Below are 17,134 nucleotides of genomic sequence, written 5' to 3'. Positions count from 1 at the left end.
ACCCACAATGACAAATCCCACAGGAGCCTTATGTTAAAGCTACATGGTTTCCTTGGGAAGAAGAGGGAGCTGGCTAGAAAACCAAAACCAGACAACTGTCCAGGGCACTCCCCCTACCCTGGAGATCAAACCACCAATGAGGAGAATGTTAGGCGAGCACAGAACCCAACACAGAGTACTAGTCTGCTCAGGGAGGCCTTCCATTCAGAAGGATGGCCTGAAGGATAGGATGCAGCCCCTCTGTAACCAAGGAACCTGACAAAACTATCCAGAAGCAGTGTCCCATCAACCAGACTCTACCTCCATGCCCTGGGCAGTCTTGGTCCTTACTTCAGTCCCTATTTACTAGACACCTGAAGGTAACCTTTCATTCCCAAAACTCTGCCCAGCTTACCTCCATTCACAGACCATCTTCCCAAGGGTAGTTTCTAGGTAGCTCAGCTCATCACTTGTGCACTTACTGGCCAGTTTTGATGTCAAATAGAGGACGATCTCTTCTTAGGCCTTGCCGCCAACTCTCAAGGCCTCTCTTTCTGCTGGTAACAGACAGTATGTGATTAAGGACTGAAAGAGTGATGAAGCCCATAATGCTGTGAGGTCAGAGAGGGAGGAGATGCTAAGGTAAAAGCAGGAGATTTGGAGAAAAAAGACTAAAGGCTAGGCCCAGGCTCTATATCTTAGCAGCTCTATAGCCTCTGGCAAGTCAGTCAACCTTCTGTGCCTCAACTCTCTCATTCATAAAATGGGACTAGTAGAGTTGACCTCTCAGGCAGACACATTTTGTAAACTGCAAGGTGTATTTGGTTATTCTCACTGTGGGCTGGAGTGTTCTGGGAAGAGCAGAATGTAAGGTAGGGCTTAAAGGTTGAGGAAGCTTCAGGACATCTGGTCAGAAAGAAGATGAGTACTCCAGGCATGAGAAATGGCACTAGCACAGGAAAAAAGGTAGAAGGGATGTACCAAGTTTGGCTGCAGTAGAAAGCTTGTGCAGGGAAGAAGCCAAAGTTAGTTTGGAAAGGCAAGTGGGCTGTATTCTGCTGGTAATAGGGAGCTATCACACTTTTTGATCAAGTAAGTGAAAGGATGAGAGTCACGTTTTAGGAAGATCAAACTGACAGAGGTGTGAAGGATGGACGGATTGGAGGAGGGTTAGAATACATGCAGGGTGATCACAGGAGGGTGCCGAACTCCAGATAAGACAGAAGATGAGGGCCTTAATGAAGGCCATGGCACGAGGGCTAAAGAGGAGAAAGCAGATTTGAGAGACAGGTATAGAAAAAAAGACACGGTGACAGCGTATTAGAGGAAAAGAATGCTTGGGGACAATTTTCAAGTCTCCCTGACATCACTATCTGGGTGGACAAGGCTGCTCACCAAGCTACAGAATAAAGAAGACACCAGAGAACTGGGAAGATCAAAGTATTTGGATATGTCTATCTAGGATGTCTTAGAATGTCCAAGGGATACTAACCAGAAATTAAGTGAATATATGAGTCTGGAGCTCAGCTACAGAGATGTGAATTGAAGCCACCCAACATGAGTTCACCCAAGAACACTGTGTACTATGAAAAGTTAAGAGAGGCAAGGACAGAAGGCTGAAGACACCAATACTTAAATGGTGGACAAATATAGAAGAACCTGAAAGGAAGACAGAGAAGTAGCCAGAAAGATAGGAGGAAGGCAAGAGATTAGTTAGAAAAAGAAGTCAAATGGGTAAAGTACAACAAAGAATAAGTGGTATGAGAAAGAGTACATTCAGGTCAGTGTTTGGTTAATTGATGACCTCCATAAGAGCAATTTCATTGAAATAATGGGGCTGAGAGCTAGACTGCAGTGGATTAAACAATGAATGGGAAGCTAGCAAATGGACAGGATTTGTTGACTATTCTTTTGGGGAGCTTGGCTGAAAAGGAAAGAGCAAGGGTAATAAATAGAAACAAGGAGAATTTAGGATATTTTAGCTAAAATGTATTTTAGCTGAAGGGAACAAGGCACAGAAAATACACCCAAACACACACTGAGTGACTGAGGGAATGTGATCTTGAACATTGGCTGAGACTTAAGACGGAAAGGATGTCTCTTGCACTTTAGTTTAGAAAGGGTGGTGAGGGTAGGTGCATTCATTCACTTAACGATCATTTGTTGAACATGTACTACATGCCAGGAGCTAGGAGTCCATGGATAAAAGAAAGTAATCCTCCAGCCTTTAAGAAATTTGGTCTAGTAGGAAAGACAAATGTGGATCAACAATTACATAAGAGCTCTGTACTAGATTTTGAGGTGGCACAGTGGGGGAAGGTGAGCAACTATGGCTGAATGGGTCAGAGAAGTATTACAAGAGGAGACCCTTGCATAGGGTCCAGATTGAGCAGGGGTTCTCTGGTCCAGGAGAGGGGGTCACGGGCATGCCAAGTAGGTTGCAGTGAAAATTAAAATGTGGCGGGTAGAAGATTTACAGGGTCTGGAGAATAAAGAACCCTAAAGCGACCAGGCGTAGAGGTCCCTGAACTCAGGTTGTTCCAACTGAGGACGACCGGGACGATAGCACAAGGGCAAAGGAGAAAGGAAGACCTTGAGCCCACTCAGTAGTGTGGGCGAGAAGGTCCCGGAGGGTGGTAGAGACATCTAGAAAGACTTTAAAGGGAGCAGGAATAAAGGGAGCAGGAAGAGACATCGGGTGGGCACACAGGGTCAAACAGGACCTTGCGATTTCTCACTGCGGCCAGGGGACAAGCAAGCAACCGCTACCGCCCGAGCCGAGCCGACCACCAAAAACAGCGAGACGCATGGGTCTGCTCAGGATGGGGCGGTTGGTGAGCAGCAGAGAAATACAGTGGCCCCAGCAGGTTCCTGGGCCGTGTCCCTGGGAAAAGCGCCCGGCCCACCTGGACCCCACCTGCGTGCACTACAGCGTCCCAAGCCCCGCCTTCCGCGCCAGCGCTCCGCCTCTGAGCCCGAGCGCACGCGTGACAGCACGGAGAAGGCTCTCGGCCCCCGCAGCCTCCGGAACAACTCTATGACGGAGAGTTCACCCCACAGGAAGTGGAAACAGCAAAACCCGCAGCAGCTCAAGACCCGCGACGCCAAAAAAGCTCCGCCCGCGGCCCGGCCTCCGGACCGGAAGTGAGGCGTTGGCTCCGCCCCCCGAGCTCGATAGCTCGCGAGACTTTGCAGAGCCCTTCCTTTTTCGTCTCGGTCGCTGACATGGTAGGTGATTTTTCTGATGCGTCCGCATAGTTGCTGGCCTAGGCCGCGATCTTTACTCACCTTGCACCCCAGCCACCTACTCCCGAGCTTGGCCCGGTCCTCCAGGCCGCGCATGGCCAGCCGCAGGGCGGGGTAGCCGGCGTGGGTCCGGGGCGGGGCGGGGAGCCTGGGGCCGCGTGTTCATTCTGCGGTTCGGTTTCTCGAGACACGCGGTCCGGGGTTCCCGGGCGCCTCCCTGATGAGGCCGCACGGCCCCGGGCCAAGCCGTAACCTCGACTTTGCTGAAGGTGCAACAAAGCAGATCCTTGACCCCCAGGCCTATAGGCCTCTCACAGACTGGCAAGCTTCGCCCCCTGCCCCTCTTCCCTTAGGCCTTATCACCAAGCACCTTTTCCCACACAGCCATCCAGACTAAGGAAGACCCGGAAACTTAGGGGGCACGTGAGCCACGGCCACGGCCGCATCGGTAAGTACTGTCTCCACATCCTGGTCGGCCTTGGGCTATCTCTGCATGGTGCTAGCTTGTCAGGAAGTAGGTAACTTAGAGAAGTGGGTTAGTTAGAGCTCTTGGCGGTCGAGTCGGATTGAATTTGATCATTAGCTGTTGGCTTTATTTTTGAAAATTCTCTAGTACTCCAGTTTTAGAGAATTTCACGTCAGTTGGGGGGTTGGAAATTGAGCGGGGTCCAGTATTGAATTGGTTGAAGGTATGGACTACTGTGCTAGTGTTGTGAGGTGGAACACTGCAAAGTGATGATCATCCCAGAGTCTTGAAGGAACAGCATTGCTGGAAGAGGGGTATTAAGCAAAGGCACAGAGGTATGGGGAAATGCTTTTGCGAGAAGTAATATCGAGGGGTTGGAGAAGGCTATTTTAGCCATGTAGCTTTGTGTTTCTGCAGGCAAACACCGGAAGCACCCGGGAGGCCGCGGTAATGCTGGTGGCATGCATCACCACAGGATCAACTTCGACAAATAGTGAGTGTTTTTCGGACTCTGCCTTTCCTGACACTGACAGCTTTGGATTTAGGGGTAGAGGGTAGTTAAGAACATCTTCAATGGGAAGCAAGGCTCTTACCACTCAGAAACCTTACCTGTGGCTGGGTTTCGTCAAGTTAATATTTGATGTGAACTGAGAACTTGTCACCGAGGCTAGAGTCACGCTTGGGTATCGGCTATTGCCTTAGTGTGCTAGAGTCCTCGAAGAGAAACTGCTGACCTTATTCACTGGCTGTGGCCCTCGTGGCATAGTCAGTCACCAGGTTAGTGACATGCATCAGATTGACTTACACAACTGTTAGATCCGTTTAACGCCCACAAATTAGCGGGGTTGTGTTTTAACTATTTGTTTAGGAGACCTGTGTTACAGGAGTGTGGGGAAGCTGTCAAGTGACCTGAATCCTAGTCTTGGCACTGCCTCTCACTTTCTCAGTGACTTACTCTGGTTCCGTGAAATAAGGCTAGTCTTTTCCACCCGATAGTCTTTGGTGGCTTTTTAAAGATTTGTTTTATTCAAGAAGTGGAGTACCTGCTTTGTCACTCTTCTGCATGAGTGCACACCTTACACTGTAATGGGGGCAGATGGACTGTGGAGATGGTAAACATAGCTTTTTAGTTGGAGTGAGGTAATGGAAATGGTTGCCTTCTTTTCTCAGTCACCCAGGATACTTTGGGAAAGTTGGTATGAGGCATTACCACTTAAAGAGGAACCAGAGCTTCTGCCCAACTGTCAACCTTGATAAATTGTGGACCTTGGTCAGTGAGCAGACACGGGTAAATGCTGCCAAGAACAAGACTGGAGCTGCTCCTATCATTGATGTGGTGCGATCGGTGAGTGAATTGAATATTTTTTGCCTTTCAAAATTCTGGATAATATACTTGCACCTAAAGTCTATACCCAGATACCTACTAGACAGTTCCACTTTCCGTAGCATTTCCACGGGTACTTACTGATCAAAATTGAACTCTTGTTCAATTGTGATTCATGCAAAACATTTGAAGAGTAGTTCTTCCACTCCCTCATTCATTTACTTCATTTTTCACTTGAACGTTTTCCGATCGGTTATCTTATTCCTAGTGTCAGTGCCCTGATTTGTACGGGTTTCTCACCTGAACTATTGGTAGTAATTTAAGTCAGCTGGCTCTGGTCTGTTTTACACAAGACTGCATGAGGCACAGCCCTTGGCTCTTTATGTTTCTTACAGAATAAAATCCTAATATGTTCAATTGTTATTTAAGGCCCGACATTATCTGAAGAGAACCCCGGCCCCCACCCCCCCAAAAAAAGCATTTTTGTATATCATTAGGAGTTCTGGTCCTTGTGTCAGTCTTACCCACTGTGGGTATGGAGGTGGTGGGAATCCTGAGGGGGCTTTCAGTAAAGATTTAAATTTCCCTTTCTCAGCCTTTTCTTTGAGCAATTCTGATGACCATAACTTGGAGCATTGCTGGAAATGTGATTTTCCTTTTTTGCTTATCAAGTCGTAATTGAATAGGAGAAAGGGTTTGAGCTGTGCCCGAGACTAGAGTCACATCCTGACAGCTCTTGTCCTGGTGTGCTAGAGTCCTCGGAGAGAATCTGCTGGTCTTGATTCACTGGCGAGGGCAGTCAGTGCCCCCGGGAGTGCCCAGATCAGAAACATGCCCTCCCTGGCCCCTAGATGGAGTGGATTGGTAGGCATTTTTCTTCGTACCCATCACAGAGTTGGTGACTGCCACGGTGCATTATAAACCCTTTTCTCTGTTCTTCTAGGGTTACTACAAAGTTCTGGGGAAGGGAAAGCTCCCAAAGCAGCCTGTCATCGTGAAGGCCAAATTCTTCAGCAGAAGAGCTGAGGAGAAGATTAAGGGTGTCGGTGGGGCTTGTGTCCTGGTAGCTTGAAGCCACGTGGTGGGAGATTCATTAAATGATAACAAGTGCTTTTCTCTTCTGGTCTGAGTGAGGGTTCTTTGGCACTTCTACCTCCCTACCTGTACAGAAACCCACCTAACAGGTTCTAGGAGTAAGGGTGTGAGGACCTGGGCTCTTCCACCAGCTCCCCTCAAAGTATGGAAGAGATGGCACCAACACTTAGAATAAGGCCTTGGCTGGTTACCTAATTTGAGGCTTCTCACTTACAAAGCGAGAATGATACCTGTTGGTGCCGTCATACCATTGAAAGGCCTGTTGGCATTGTGTGCTCTGACTTTATAAATGAGTGGGACAATGTGCCCTTAATTGTTCCATGTCAAGGGGGGAAACTCATTATCTTTACAAGATTTTGATGAGTCATGTTGGAAAGATGGGTCAGTGGTAGGATAGAAGTGGTTCTTTGGGACTGACTTTGTCAGTTTAAGGTTCTTCCACCTCATCTCAGACCAAACCATTCTGTTCATAATCAAAATGTTGGAATGGGGCCCAACAGTCTGAATTTTAAACACACCAGGGCTTTTACACATCAGAGTGGTTTGGATTCTAGAAAGCAGTTGTCAGGATTTATGGGTCCTTGTGCATAGGAGTCTTCATGTTCAAAGAAATAACGTCATGAAATGCTAATGATTTTCCTTCCAGCGTGAAATGTATCTAATAGAGAAATTTGGGGAATGCTAAAAGGCCAGAAATCAGAATCAGGTTTCCTAGGGTTTGTTACCTCCTGCAAAACCAAGAAGATGAGCAATGCTTGTGTGCAGATAGGACCCTCTTAGATCCTGGTAAATTATAATTTGGTATAGTTTTCCAAGATTTTGAAAGTTTTTTGGCCCATAATAGAACTTGCAGTCTAGAACCCTGACCAAAGAATAGTTAAGATGGCACTTAAGCCCCCTAAAACTCTACTTATATGTTTAGTTTGGTAGAGGGTGGTTTCTGTATTGTTTTGTGGGATCATAAATGGACTGGGAACTATGACTTTCTGTGAGACTAATTTGTCATGACGGCCTTCAGAAGATATTGGGGATGGTCAAATGTAAGGAAAGACAGGGGAGGAAATGTAATTGATTTGTATAATGGAGAGTTAAAGGTGTCAGGAAGGCACTCAGCTGGATAAGCTAATAACGATCATTAACATCTTCTGTTGGTACTGGTGGAGAAAGGTAAAAATCGGGTTTCCCTTAATGTCTTTTGGAGGACTTATAATAGGGAAGCTTCAATGCCTTCTAGACACTGAAGGTACATAAATGTGTAAATACAGTGTCTTAAGATTCAGGCCGGATTTGAAATTTATATCTAAACCTAATAGCTGTGTGACTTGGGCTTAGTCCAGTTTTCTCATCTTTAAATTTAGGTAAACGTACCTACTTGAGGATTGTGTGGATTAAGTAAGATGGAAAGCATTTACTAAATTTTTGTGTTTCGCTCTTAGTAACCAGCATGTAAGTGAACCATTATTACCCGAGCAGACAAATCAGTTAACCTTGGTGTGATTCAGTCAATGGGAAAGTGGTCTAAACACAGGAAAGAGCAAACATGCATTCAGGAAACCCAGTTTGGAAAGGTTAGGCAAGTTGGGAGGTGTTATATGGGAGAGGAGCATGGAGCGAACAGTTATTCTGGCCCGGCTGTAGTTTAAGGGCACAAGGCTACAGTGGAAGGCTGGAGGCGGGACCATGAGGATGGAAGACAGGATTCAGAAGACATAGGGGACAGACAGGACTTGGTGACTGAATTGGGGTGGGGCTGGCAGCAAAATATGGTTTAGGGGGAGGACAGGTGGTCAGTAGTCCCTTTATGGCTAGCTTCTTCCAAGGTTTCATTGCTAGAACCTTGCAGTATAACTGTCCTGAAACTGGGTGGGATAATGCTCATCCCAATCCTATATGGAGGTGCTGCTGTTGGACATGGATGCTAAGTATGAAAGTCAGTCACTAGTACAGCCATTCTGAATAGGGAGGATGCCTCAAGAGTATAGCTGCTGATCTGTGTGAGCTGCCATGTTCTGGCTTGCTCACTCACCATTATCTACAGGTAATAACTGGGCAGATGCTCTGATTACTCCCAGGTAATACTGTTGCCAAAGGAAGCTGGGTTACTGGTGAAAAGCCAAACATGTTCAAGATAATGGAGGACACGGACCTAGAGCAAGTGCTTATCTTTCATAGGACCAAAGGCAAACCTTACGCTTTGGTTTTATATCTGAGAGTGAAACGTGCCAATGCTGAGATACATAATATAGCCGATGCATAGGAAAAGTTCATGCATTAGACTAAGCTTTGATTAGCCTGTCTGGTAGGCACAGAGACCCATACTGCCACTGCCTCTTTAGTGGCCGATGATAAGTGCACGGTGTTGATGAGATTCTCCCATGTAGGGGGAGCAGGTGCCCCATAACTTAACAGGTGCTCCCTAACTCAGGTTAACGGCTAAATTTTCTATCAGCTTGAATTGCTAAGTATATTTCTAGCCTAATAATTAATGTATGTGCTTTAAATACATTGTTATTCAAACCTCGGAGCTGCCACTGTGACTTCCAATTTATGGGAAGTGTCCGCCACATAATTTGCAAAAGCCCTCATTGTCAAAACCAGCTAAATAGGATTTTAACTTTTCAATTCAAATAAATATTACTATGCGATGGCTAACTAGCCCAGTAGCAGCCAGCCCGGGATGAAAAGCAGCCAAAGGCGTGCACCACCGGCGGGAGGCAGGCAGCGCTCGCGTACCTGCGCTGCGGGGTGGGAGGTTACCGGGATGCCAGCGGCTGGAGCCCTGTGGAGGCTGGCGCCCTAGCAGCCGCTCTCGTTGGTCCCTACCGCCCGACGTCCTTGGCGCACTCAAACCGTCCGCACCGCACAGCCGCTCTCCTCTCCCTTGCCGCTGAGCCACTTCCCGAGGGTGTGAGGTTCTGGTTCCGGCGTCACTTTGATCTCTGTCCCATCCCACCCCAGGGCCGGAAGCATGATAGGCGCCGATCCGCCATTTCCGGCAGGGGGCGGGGCTGGCCCGTGGCGCGCGGACGAGACGGGAGGTTTAACCCGGCCAGTGTCCAAGTGCGGCGTGGTGGGCGCACAGCCTAGGTCGCCTGCCTCGCCGCACTCAATTTCCGCTTTGGCTGCGCGGAAGAAGACAAGCTGTGGCCTTTTGCTGCACTTTCAAGATGGGAATTTCCATATCTCTCAGATTACGTTGCCGTTAAAAGATAATGAGTGTTCGACGTACTTTGGGATTAAAAAAAAAAAAAAAAACCTTGTACGTGCATGGGAAGGTTCTGGAAGAACAATGCAGAAGGGATTTTTTCCTCATGAGTTTTGGGAGGTGAGGAAGATGATGTATGCTTTGGTAGTTTGTTTCTTCCTTAACCAAATGCATATTACTTTTCACGTTAAAAAGCAATATAAATAGACAACTTTACAAGTTATGGTAGCTTGTCAGTGCTGAAAAGTAATATTTTCTCTTATTCTAGAACTTCATGACCTTTTAAATTACACCCACCCCCACAGCCCATAGGCAAGTAAATTCCAGATGTTTTGGAATGCCACACTGTGTGGCTCTAGAAACTAATTTTGTGTGTCGCCCCTAGGAAGAATATAGGTTAAGTGTATGTTTCATTTCTGGCTCTGTTTTGCAGCCCAGTTTTTGTTTTACTTTCATTTCCACTTAAAGTTGGTTTAAAAAAAAAAAACCCCAATTTATGTATCCTTATAAATCAGTCCTTTGGGGTACAAGGTGAGTTATAAGTCTTATTTGCAAAACAAAGGGTATTATTTTTAACACAATTTAAACTGATCTGTGATATAATTAGAATAATTTTCTTGGGGTCCTAATTCCACATACCATCCAGCGTGAACCACAGTTGCTTTCCAAGAGCATTCCAAAATATTGCCTTTAAAAAGCCCATACTTCTCATTTCAACATTGTGTTTACCAGAGCATGGTAATTTACTGAAAAGAGCATTTAGAAAGATGTAATGGCGCAACCTGCCCTGCTCTAAAAGTTACCAGACCGATTACTGGAGAAAACCCCAGGGCCTTTCTTAACTCCAGAATGGAGGAGGGCTGACAGTTCATAGGCACTGGGACTTCTGGTAGAGGAGACAGCATTGTGCTGCCCCTGAGCAATTTCCCAGAAAGGCACTGTCTAAGCACTGTTATTTTCAGTAGTGTGGACACCATCCTCGGGGGGGTGGGGCGCATTTTGTAAAGGTACGGGAGCATTTTTGGTCACAATTATGGAAGGGAAGCAACCAGAGATGCTAATGTATGGGTTGATTCTAAACCAGGGGTTTAGAATGTATGGGTTGATTCTAAACCAGGGGTCCGCGGTCTGTTAGGAACTGGGCTGCACAGCAGGAGGGGAGCAGTGGGCAAGTGAGCAAAGCCGCCTCTGCTGCTCCCCATCGCTCACGTTACTGCCCGAGCCACCCCCCAGCCCCACCCCTTACCTGGAAGAACTGTCTTCCGTGACACTGGTCCCTGGTGCCAAAAAGGCTGGGGACTGCTGCTCTAAACAGCAAAGGAAAACCTAGCTTAGAACCTACCTTCATTTTACACACAATCAGAATCAAAAAGATGTGTTATTGGTTTTTTGTGTTTGTTTTGTTTTTGTTTTTTGCAGGTTTCATATACTTCTCAGTTTTCCAGGATTCCAACTATTGTTTAAATCAGGGGAAGCTCAAAATGTGTTTTGTTTAAAATATTGCCAAAAATTGTTCATTTCAGAAAACTCTCTTACTAAGTGGTTAACACCCACTTAGTAGAATCTGAGTTGCTAATTCAACACTTTTTCTGCATGTGTAGCTGTTGCATTCACAGTAATTCTGTGTACGGGCGTAAGCATCTGACTTAGTTATATCTTATAATACAGTTGTGCCCAAGCATTCACATATTTTAAGTACATGTTATTTTATGACAAAATACTTTTCCTTTTATTTCTCCCCTTTTATATTATGGTTAAGACTATATTACAGTTAAGATGTGTTTAGGTAGGTTACATTATCTATGAATTTCATTTCAGGATAGTAAAAGGGAGAGTTAACAGTATTTGCTATAGAGAAAGAGTGTTGCATCTGCTAGGATTGAGAACCATCAGTTTAGGTGTCCAGAGATCACGTGAAAGCAGAACTTGGAAAGAAGCCCTACATACTTTTTGTCAACCCCAAACCAGGCCCCCTGGACACACCCTCCTCTACCTTCCAGATGAGACTTCTGGGCGAGGCACAGAGCAGTCACTGTACGGGCCCTTGCAGCCCATTCCAAGCCACTGTGTACCAATATCGGTTTTCTAGATTGGGATGAGAGCTGTGGCCATGGGAGGAGGCGGGAACCCCTAGGGTTAAAATGCACTGTACTTTAAAGCTACATACAAGTTACAGATTTTTAAAAATAATAATTTACACCTATATACCTTGTGATCTGATCACATGTCGAGGATTCTGTGGAGCCACATTAAAAAAGAGAGGGAGAGGAAAGGAGAAAGAAATAGCACCTTTTGTAAACTTATTTTATTAAGGAATCCACTTCTATGACTCACGAAGCCCAGGATGAGTTAACAGTGACAAGTTCTGGAGGTAACAACATCCTACTCTGGACTTTCCAGTTATAACCACGGTCTTCTCTCTCTACCTAGCTGAAAACCCAGACTCATGAGGCCTCAATCCCTGCCCTCCTATTCCTGGAAGATGCCAAAGCCAACTATGTAAGAGGCTTTCTCAGAGGAGAAGACGAATTTGTCTTCCCAGAAGACCAACCCTCTACTTTGCTTTATGAGGCAGACAGCAACCCCAAACTATGGACAGGTTGGGACCTGTGCAGGGCTCAGTGGAGATGGGGAAAAGAAGGAAAGGGGATTCAGGAAGGGATCATCTCCTGTTTAACAAGCAGGCTAAGGTGGAAGGACAGGAAAACTTCACTCTATGATTCAAATCCACCAGACTCAAAGCCAATACCAATGAAGAGACTTCCAGCTTAATGCCTCATCCTGGGAATTTTCAAGGTCTCAGCTCTGTGAAGGCCTTGGGTGAGTGGAAAGCCTAAGCCACCCATATTCCCCACCTTGCTTCTCTCCTTGCTTTTCCAAGGAATATAGCAGAATTTTCTATATGCACACCTAGACTTCCAATGGAAAAAAAACTTCACAGAGTGACATGGAAGAGCCGTAGACAATGGGCCAGGGCTATAAGCCAGCCCTGGATTGGCTTTAGCTGGGCTTGACTCCACCAATGTTAAGATACCCAATGATGTCTTAAGGGCTTCATACTGAATAGGAAAATGTCAAGATTCACTTAATAGTGGAGCCAAGGGGCAATGAACATTCTTTCCATCACTGGAAACACATAGGATCTGAACAGTTAGCTGTTGGAGAGGGAAGCTGAGCTAGAGCAATGATTAGGTATCTTCTAGGAGCAGTCATACAGCTCGGGCCAGAGAACTCAATTTCAGGGGAGGTCAGTGACCCACACTAAAGCTAAACTCTTAAATCAAGTACTCAGTTCCCTGCATGAAGGTGTTTCATCCCTGATGGGCCTGCCTCAGCCCATCCCCCTGGAGAGAGAACTCTAGATAATAAAGCCAAGAAACACATGGGGCTCTGGGCCCAAACAACTATACACTGTTTATTGAGAACACCCGTAGATGATGGGAAGGAGGGATGCCCTGTACCGCATCATGGCTACCACTGAGTGGGAGCCGGGCCCAGAGAACACTAGCAGAGCTGGGGGGTGGGCTTCCCATGACTCACTGACCATCACAAAGGTGGGAGGAATAGGAGAAGGCCAGGCCCAAGAGCCTGGTACCATGCTGCAAACGGGAGTTGATTGGTCTTTGCTTTTCAGAAACAGAGGATTAGGGGAGGGGGACTACTAGAAAAAAATAGAAACTCTAAGATTAAAAAAAAATAGTCCTGTACATAACAAGACAGCATCTGCTCTCCAGGGCCCGAGACTGGCAGCAGGGGCCTTAGGCAGGCAGGCCAGGAGCCTCCAGGGGAAGATCAGTGGTTCGGCTGAGACAGTCAGCTGCACATAATGGCCAGTTGCCAGCACCCAGCAAAACTTCATCCGTGCTCAGGCAGGGCAGGAAAGCACCCGGCCTCTTGGGAATACACAAATATTTACCGGATTCTCTGCTCGTTACAGAAACAGATAAGAAAGCTTATAGCAGATTATTTACAAACAGTATCCTGGGATATTGTGAAGGCAGAGGTGGGCTGGCTTGGAGGGTGGGGTCTGTGGGGGCAGAGCAGCCATAGCAGCCCAGAGGGTCCAAGGCTGGGCCCCCTCCCCAGGCTCCAGGCTCTGCAAGGCACTGGACTCTGTTACTGGGAAAGGGGGCTTAATTCTTCTTGTGGAGGAACTTCATTTTGTTGCCTGTGGGCCAGAGGAGGGCAAGAGTGAGAATGTTTCAGTATCATCTCTTCCAACAGCCCTAACCCTCTCAGTGGGAGAGAAGGATTAGAAAGACTGGATTACAGCTAGGTATGATCCAGGATGGTGAAAACACTCTAGAGCTCTAATCAGAGCACTGGTATTAATCATGTATGGATTTGGGCAAGCCATTTAACTTCTTCGGTCTCAATTTTCCTTTTAAAGTGAGACATGCTATGATGCTGTGATTTAGTTGGCTCAGCTCTTTGAAGGGCACGCTGGTGCTGCCACTTTTGTAGTTAGACCCCTTATAGCCTCGAGGAAAGCTCACTGGTCCTAATGGCCCTTGTGCTCACTCAGGAAGGAGTGCACCCAGGAAGACCTGACCTAGGTGAGGCTCTGTGAGATCTCTTCCTGTTCTGTCTACAGCCCCGATATAAATACTGGCATGGGTTTAGAGTAGTTTGGGGTACAGATTCCCCCAGACCCTCCCTTCTTGCTGAATATGTCTCATTAGTGACAAAGCTACTTACCCAAACCGCGGAGAAACTTGTTCATTCCACTCTGCTCAGTGTCTGGCAGTTCCTCTAAATACTGCTCCACTCGCTGCTCAAAGAGGCCTGGGGAAGAGGAGAAACAGGAACAGAGAAGAGAACAGTCATTGGAGGAAGGGAAGGGGAGGCCTCCGGGAGGGGGACCAAAGGGCACAGATCCCAAAAAGGGGGAAACCAAAGATCTGCAATTATAAGAGCATCCTACCAGAATTCAGACTGTCTCATCCATTCAGACTGGGCTTATCAGACTGGCCCATGTTCACTGCTGATGGCAAGAGCCCCTTGCCTCCCAGTGCACGTTCCTGAGCTGCATTATGGTGAGGATGCCACTCCTCGTATCAGAGCTGCCCCCAAGTGGACACCTTCTCCAGCTCCTTTTAGACCACACTACCATGTTGTTTCAAAAGGTTTGTTACACTAAATGGACAGTATTAGTGCGCAGAAGAAATAATAACCCTGAGGTTAGAAAGGTCTTGATGAGATGAAAAAGCCCTAGGGTGGGCAGAGCTGATGAAATAACAGAGATGAGATAACCTTTGTGCTCTGAGGGCAGACTGTCACCAACCTAAGACAGTGAGCTAGCTCAGTTCTCTTCAGGGGCTTTCTCAACCCTGGATTCTCAGGACTCCCTAAACTGCACAGTCTGGTCTTCTTCTCTGAGTAAGGAAGGACCTGTGAATGCTGCGGGGATAGGTGGAGATAAGCCCCACTCTTGCCACGTGGCTCCAGCCTGTGCCCAGGCTTGTGAATGCACGTACTGGGGCAGGAGGAGAAGGTGCCCTTGGCAGTCTCTCTCAGAAGAAAAGGGATGTTAGGAGGCCTGCCCTGGCTAATAACTCAAGAGCTTCCTGATGGAAGCTCACCAGTGCCTGGCTACTCAGCCCTGTGGGTAGCAGAAAAGTTGGAGGACTCCTGACATCCCCCCAGAACACCCTACCCCAGGCTCTTCTGGCCTTACCCTTTGCCCGACACTTTCTTAGCTCCCTGTCTTGGATGAAGCCAGCAAACATCTGAGACTCCATAAAAACTTCAAGAAAACGGCGGATGCTTTTGGAGGCCACAGACTTGCGGAAGGCCTCTCGCTGAAAGGCCCGCTCCCCCTTTTCACTCTGGGTCAGGAAGAGGGAGTAGTGCCCAACAGTCTCCACAAAGAACCGGATAAACACCTCTGACACCAGCCCATTGAGGGTATTACATTCTGGAAGAGAAGAGAAAATCTTTGAGGTTCAGGTCAAGAGCCTGCATCCCCAGCCTCCAGCTGGTGGTGTCTCCCTCTCCTTGACGGAACTCCAGCCAGAACCACTTCTCTGTTTTTGAAACCTTAGCTCTCGTGCTCCCAGGCTTGTAACTCGTTCCTGAGCCAGGAGGTCGGGAACTGTGCTCTGAACACGGAAGCTGGGGAATACTTGCTGGATGAATGAAGATGGAGATTAGGGACCAGAGCGCCACTCCCCACACACCCTCACCCTCGGTGGTTTCCCTGGCTTCACAGGAAGAGGAAGCTCCCTCCATCTCCTGCAGTGGCTCGAGGCAGGGCCTGAGAGGGAGGAATAACTAGTGTCCGGTCAGCAAGAAGAGTCTCTGCGGTTGCCAACTGTCTTCAGGGTTTTTCTCCCCAAACTTCCTGAGGTAGAGAATTAGAGGCAAGAGGTAGCTCTGTAGCCTGGGCCACCCTAGAAGCAGCCCCAATGTTTAAGTTTCTGAACTCCCTCTGATAAAATACCACACTATTTCTCTCCCCTGAGACCCAGTCAAGCCACAACTCCTAGAGCCACACTAGTGGGGCTAGAGAATTCTAGGCTAAAGCGAGACCAAGGTCCTATACCTGAGCTTCACTAGCCAGAAGGGTCTGGTGCATAGAATCAGGGTCCAAGCCCCATGAGGCCCAGGCCCAGGCCCAGAGCAGAGGGAGTCTGGAACCAGAACTGATTCTAACTGGGGCAAGCCTCACTCACCATCATCGGAGTCGCTGTCAGAGTCCTGGGAGATCAGTTCATTCTTCCTCTCTAGAGCCTGCTCCAGAGCCGCCTGCAACTTCCTAGGTAACAACGTGTCCTCGTCATCCATCTGCAGGAGAAGGAAACCGCACAGTGACACTGACTGAGCACTTAACTTCGTGCCAGCCCTGTTTGAAGAGCCTGAATATATAATCTCATTTCATTCTCCCAAGAACCCTGATACTATTATCAACCTCATTTTAAGATGAGAAGCTGAGGCTCAGAGAGAGGTTAAGGTCACAAAGGGTGGCCAGGGTCACAAAGATAAAAAGTGGTGGAGCAGGTGGCATTCACTGCCCAGGACCAACAGGGCTTCCTACCCCAGCACCACGATGAAGTCTCCCCAGTTCCTCCATCTTCGGCTCCAGGGGGGAAGCACGGTTGGCTGGGGGAGGGGAGATTGTGGCCCAGCCTGTGTCTCAGGCGTGAGGCGAGGCTGTTGTGCCTGTCTCTGTATTCTGGTTCAGTGTCTGCATCGTGACGTTAGTACCCAGGAGTCGTAGCTCTGTCAGTGGTGTGTAACAGACTACATTCCCAAAGGCTACGGCATTGGGTTGTGTTCCTTTATAGAGAGCCAGGAGGATTTCCACCACCAACAGAGGCTTTTTGAAGTTGACAATGATTGCAAACCTTTACATTCCACTGCATTCTGTGTGTCATGTATAATCCTCCAGCAACATTTCAAGGCAGGTGTTATCACCATGCGTGTTTTAGAGATGAGAATTCTGGTTCAGAGAAGTTCAGAGGCCTGTTCAAGATCATGTGTCTCAGAGGGGGCAGAGGGCAGAGGTCAAGCCTTTGGATCCAGGCCATGTTCTTCACACACTCACACTGCCTTCCAGAAGCTGACGATGCCGACCAGAACAGCAGATCCTGCTGAGGTCAAGACTTCTCAGACCAGCTTCTTTCTACCCTTGTCTGTTCTGTGAATGTGGAACCCAGCGGGCTCAACAATCAGGCTGTGAAGGTGGAGTCGTGTGTGTGACAGTGTCGGGTGCTCTGCATCAGACAAGCACCCACCCTGGGTCAGGCCATGCTCTGCAGCATCCCACTCTTACCTGTCGGATGAATCGGTCAGACCCCAGATTCACCATCAGTGCCTG

The 17,134-nt window shown here is 47.7% G+C and overlaps 3 protein-coding genes and 2 non-coding genes across 18 annotated transcripts in view; 3 read left to right on the top strand and 2 right to left on the bottom strand.

Moving 5' to 3' along the window:
- Window positions 1-3,088, bottom strand: part of TRIM66 (tripartite motif containing 66) — a 60,850-nt gene extending 57,762 nt beyond the window's left edge. Inside the window, exons 1-2 of one of the 2 annotated variants that reach the window (XM_049713957.1) lie at window positions 2,886-3,088; window positions 395-533 (exon numbers count right to left, since the gene is read on the bottom strand). In XM_049713957.1, the coding sequence (XP_049569914.1) occupies window positions 395-400 (6 nt within the window). In that variant the 5' untranslated portion in view covers window positions 401-533; window positions 2,886-3,088. The remainder of the gene's footprint in view (window positions 1-394; window positions 534-2,885) is intronic. The other variant, XM_049713958.1, reaches the window with a different exon arrangement.
- Window positions 3,089-3,151: 63 nt separating this feature from the next.
- Window positions 3,152-6,131, top strand: RPL27A (ribosomal protein L27a). Its single transcript, XM_004279219.4, has 5 exons — window positions 3,152-3,207; window positions 3,610-3,673; window positions 4,109-4,184; window positions 4,862-5,036; window positions 5,959-6,131. Exons 1-5 carry the CDS (start codon window positions 3,205-3,207, stop codon window positions 6,085-6,087), a joined length of 447 nt encoding a protein of 148 aa, XP_004279267.2. The 5' UTR covers window positions 3,152-3,204; the 3' UTR covers window positions 6,088-6,131.
- On the top strand, window positions 4,352-4,481 carry LOC117196385 (small nucleolar RNA SNORA3/SNORA45 family). The gene has a single exon (XR_004476548.1). It is a non-coding gene; the product is annotated as a small nucleolar RNA SNORA3/SNORA45 family (small nucleolar RNA).
- On the top strand, window positions 5,722-5,850 carry LOC117196386 (small nucleolar RNA SNORA3/SNORA45 family). Its single transcript, XR_004476549.1, has one exon. It is a non-coding gene; the product is annotated as a small nucleolar RNA SNORA3/SNORA45 family (small nucleolar RNA).
- A 6,572-nt stretch (window positions 6,132-12,703) lies between the features above and the next one.
- Window positions 12,704-17,134, bottom strand: part of DENND2B (DENN domain containing 2B) — a 173,904-nt gene continuing 169,473 nt past the window's right edge. For 12 of the 13 annotated variants that reach the window (XM_049713964.1, XM_049713966.1, XM_049713968.1 and 9 more), the window contains 5 exons: window positions 17,090-17,131; window positions 15,990-16,101; window positions 14,993-15,232; window positions 14,014-14,100; window positions 12,704-13,483 (listed from right to left, as the gene is read on the bottom strand). In XM_049713964.1, coding sequence (XP_049569921.1) covers window positions 13,449-13,483; window positions 14,014-14,100; window positions 14,993-15,232; window positions 15,990-16,101; window positions 17,090-17,131 — 516 coding nt within the window. In that variant the 3' untranslated portion in view covers window positions 12,704-13,448. Of the gene's footprint in view, window positions 13,484-14,013; window positions 14,101-14,992; window positions 15,233-15,263; window positions 15,659-15,989; window positions 16,102-17,089; window positions 17,132-17,134 lie in introns of those variants that run through there. The other variant, XM_049713963.1, reaches the window with a different exon arrangement.

Source organism: Orcinus orca, chromosome 8 (assembly GCF_937001465.1).
Source record: "Orcinus orca chromosome 8, mOrcOrc1.1, whole genome shotgun sequence".
In the NCBI taxonomy this organism is placed as follows: domain Eukaryota; kingdom Metazoa; phylum Chordata; class Mammalia; order Artiodactyla; family Delphinidae; genus Orcinus; species Orcinus orca.
Note: the sequence above shows the minus strand (reverse complement) of the source record. Positions and strands in the feature narration are given on the sequence as shown.